General features: G+C 53.7%; 1 protein-coding gene across 1 annotated transcript; it reads right to left on the bottom strand.

The window, feature by feature from the left end:
* On the bottom strand, nt 1-2,194 carry RIOX1 (ribosomal oxygenase 1). Its single transcript, XM_061462666.1, has 2 exons — nt 1,714-2,194; nt 1-1,584 (listed from the first exon to the last, which is right to left on the bottom strand). The coding sequence occupies exons 1-2, from the start codon at nt 1,856-1,858 to the stop codon at nt 41-43; spliced, it is 1,689 nt and encodes a 562-aa protein (XP_061318650.1). The 5' UTR covers nt 1,859-2,194; the 3' UTR covers nt 1-40.
* Nucleotides 2,195-3,606: the final 1,412 nt, after the last annotated feature.

Genomic DNA, 3,606 nt, shown 5'->3' with positions numbered 1-3,606 from the left:
ATATTTATTTTGCTAAAAAAAAAAAAAAAAAAAAAAAGAGTTATATTTGTACCAGAGGCTTCTTGGTAGTCAGAATGCCCTTCTCAAACAGGAGTGTGGCTAGAGATATCTTGTCCTCCAAGGTTTCACATGGAAGGGCATCCACACTGATGTGGTTTGGATAGGAAGACAGGAGAAATTCAATGCTGTCTACATACTCAGGACCTAGCTCAAGAAACTTGGGTTCTTCCTTGTGATACACTCTTGAGTTTTCCGTCGTGTAATACAGCATCACCCCTGCTTCTTCATTACACAATCTAATGATGCCATGGTGAAGGAGACGGACTTCTGTGTCTTTTGTTATCAGAATATCGACATTACAGGGCCCTCCGTCTTGCCACCTGGCTGGGAAGCCATACATACTCTGCAGCTTTTCACTTTGTGTAAGCACTGGGGGTAGACAATCATGAAGAAACGACTTGGCTCTCTGATCCACAGCAGCATCAATGGGTGCATAGTCAACAAGTTTCTTTATCAGGCTCTGTATCTTCTCCATAAAGGCTGTTCGGCGAGCATCAACTTTGTCTGAGTTGGCAACCCCCATGTATCCCAGGTAGTCCATGGGAAGCCCTTGCCGGAACTCCACGTCCTCCTCCAGGGCCATGTGCAGGGCAGCTGGCAGGAGCTTCTCCAGGAGGTCCCCCCAGGAGTTCCTCTGGTAGGAAGACACAGTGATGTGGAGGGAGTGTGCATCAGGAAGGCAGTCGCCCTGGTGGACAAAGCCACGGGGGAAATACAGCAGGTCCCCAGCCTCCAGCACTGTCTCCAGCATAGGTTCACCAAGCTCAGCCTGCGTGAGGTTCGCACTGGAGAACTGGGGCAGCACTTCAGCGTCCACCCGAGGGCTGTAGACACGCCAGTGTTTCTTGCCCTCCAGCTGCAGCACAAAGGCCTCAATGTCATCGTAGTGGGGGGCGAAGCCCTGCGTCCCTGGTGGTGTGAGGTATGTGTTGGCCCCCACCATGCTGCCGAAGTGCTCTTGCAGGATGGCGAGGAAGTGCCAGACGGTGTCGGAAAACGTCTGGGGGCTGAGGAGCCGCAGGGAGCAGCCGTTCTGGTAGAAGTCCCACACGACTGCGGGTAAAGCCCGGCCAGATGGGTTGTGCGTCTCCCGCACTCCCTCGGCGTAGCTGGTCACGTCCAGGTGGGTTCCGAAGTGCACCTCGCCGCCTCGCAGGGCCGCGTCGAACTCGGCCGTGGAGAAGAGCCCTGCGTAGTAGCCGGGTTCGCTCCGCCGCACCAGCAGCGGCGCCCGCTCCCAGTGCCGCCTCACGAACTCCGCTGGCGATACCGGAGCTAGCAGCCACCGGAACAGCTCCGCCGCCCGCTGGCGGCTGTCGTCCAGCTGCCCCAGGCGCCGCAGCAGTCCCGCCACACCGCCGCATTCTCCCGAGCCCACCGCTTCCGCTGTGCCGCGCTGCCGCTTCGCTTCAGCGCTGTGGGCCGACGCCTTGGCCTGCTCCGTGCGGCTGACGGGAGCGGAGGCACTCGGTTCAGACGGGGCCTTGGGCTCCGGACCGCCGCCTCCCGCCCTGCCGCCGCCTTCTCCCGAGCCCTCCGCTGTGCCACGCTGCCGCTTCGCTTCAGTGCTGCGGGCCGGCGCCTTGGCCCTCTCCACGCGGCTGACGGGAGCGGAGGCACTCGGTTCAGGCGGGGCCTTGAGCTCTGGACCACCGCCGCGCCTCGGCCGCGCCTTGGCCCACTTGCCGCCTGCACGGGGACGCTCGGGCTGCCCGGCCCCGGCCGCCCGCCGGTACACGGACAACGCCGAAAGCCGGGCCAACCGCCTCCGCCGCTCCGCCGCGCTGCCCGCCGCCATGGCCGCCTGCGCTATGCCGCCCCGCCCTCTCAGGGCGCTTCCGCCGGGGCCTGTGCGTATGAGTGCCCCGAAGCGTCCGGGAATGGGATCGCGGGAAGGAAACGTCCGCCCACCGGAGGGAGTTTTGGTTGTGTGCTTGTGTAGAACGAAAGGTCGTACGTTTTACCGTCATCCCACTGAAAACATGCCGGGCTCCTTCCCTTCCGCCGCCCCGCAAAAGGAGAAGGGAGGCGACCCCACACAGATCCACTCCCGGCTTGGAATACTGTTCTGGAAGTACGCTCTAAACCCGTGCAGGAAAAGCTTGCTCCGCAGGCGCACCGCCAGGCTGCGCATCTGGACAGCGCGCAGTACTTTGTAGCCTAATGAGACGAGAGGAGGTGAAACCTATTTAATAAGGTTCTGCTGCACAAGGAGTAGAAATTCAAGTTGGATGGAGCCAATTCTGATATGCCATCCCTCCTCCCACCACCGTGCTATAAAAGCACTGTATATATGCAATGGCAACTGTTTTTATTTTGGAGGTATTTTTCTGACAGAGTTCTACCGGCACAGTCTTTGCAGACAAAAATGTGGGAAAAGCAAAAGAAGCAGGAAATTGTCCTCTTTGTTCCATGCTGGTTTTAGCTGAAGGCACCGGGTTTTAGACGTGTGTAAGATAACACTTCAGCCTCCGATTTAAGGTCTTGAACGTTTTAGGCTTTGCCAGCAGGTGGCAGAGGCCGACCAGCGCTCCGCACCCGCACGGTGGGAAATACGCGTGGAACGGGAGATGGCATTTTCCTGGCAGGATGATGTGGTTTAAAATGGGAGGGAAGTGCTCCCTGTGCCTGCATTTGTAGACTGGAAGAGGAAGGAAGGGTGAACTCTATTTCAATCTATTCTTTGTTTTCCCAAGGTTAAGCCCATTTTACCAGAATAATCTTATCAGATGAAACCATTTCAACAGAACAGGGCCATTAACAAACCTGTGATGCAGAAGCTATGAAATATGGTAGATGTCAGGCTGTTGCATGCTGTAATTATAAATAAGCCTGGCTAAATAGGCTTGGCAGGGGTAAGACCATTGAAAAATCTGGGCACCTGGGTTATTACTAGTGTTACTGTTTAATTTACTGGAGTGCAACTGATCCTTCTCAGAAGAAGCTGGGCACTATACAGAGAGCCTGACCTGAGTTACACCAGAATGTATGTAATGACTGCAGCAAAGCTGCTCTGGATGTTTACCAGTATGTCAAGTTCAAAGTCTCATTCAAGGGCTCTTCATATGGGTGTCACTTTCTGCTGCTGAGAGACAGATGATTGACACTGGATTTGGTTTTGATGTATAACAAAGTCTCAGAGTGAAGAACATGGTGGAAAATAACAGTGGTGAAATCTCTATAACAATAAAATGTTTCTTTTGACAATTCAGCTTTTCTAGCAGTAAAGCTTTTCAAGAATAAAGAATATTGCTATTTTTCTGCGTGAAACAAAGGAAGATTTTTACCTAAGCCAAAACGAGACAGCTTCAGTATCACTTACATTGTACTCAGATGGTTGTCTAGGAATAGCCACAAGGTCTACATGCTGTTTTCATTCGTTATCCAGTATTTCAAGGGAGTTTGTTGTAAAGAAAGAACAGTGTCATGTACAGCTCTTTAAATAAACAAAAGGAAAGTAGCCCAGATCTCTGAATGATTAGGCGGTCCCCAGCTGCTGATCACATAGAGTAGCAACTAGAGGCTCGATTAAATTTCTTAATTAGA

This window comes from Pezoporus flaviventris, unplaced genomic scaffold (assembly GCF_033815535.1).
Source record: "Pezoporus flaviventris isolate CSIRO_AGI_PZ_B2104156 unplaced genomic scaffold, CSIRO_AGI_Pfla_v1 ptg000035l, whole genome shotgun sequence".
Taxonomy (NCBI): Eukaryota; Metazoa; Chordata; class Aves; order Psittaciformes; family Psittacidae; genus Pezoporus; species Pezoporus flaviventris.
Note: the sequence above shows the minus strand (reverse complement) of the source record. Positions and strands in the feature narration are given on the sequence as shown.

Bases quoted from the DNA above. Each gene is read 5' to 3' on its own strand.
- RIOX1 (XM_061462666.1), bottom strand. From the start codon at position 1,858: ATGGCGGCGGGCAGCGCGGCGGAGCGGCGGAGGCGGTTGGCCCGGCTT. The intron at 1,585-1,713 runs GTGGTCCAGAGC...AGGGCTCGGGAG, and splicing joins GGCGCGGCCGAGGCGCGGCG to AAGGCGGCGGCAGGGCGGGA.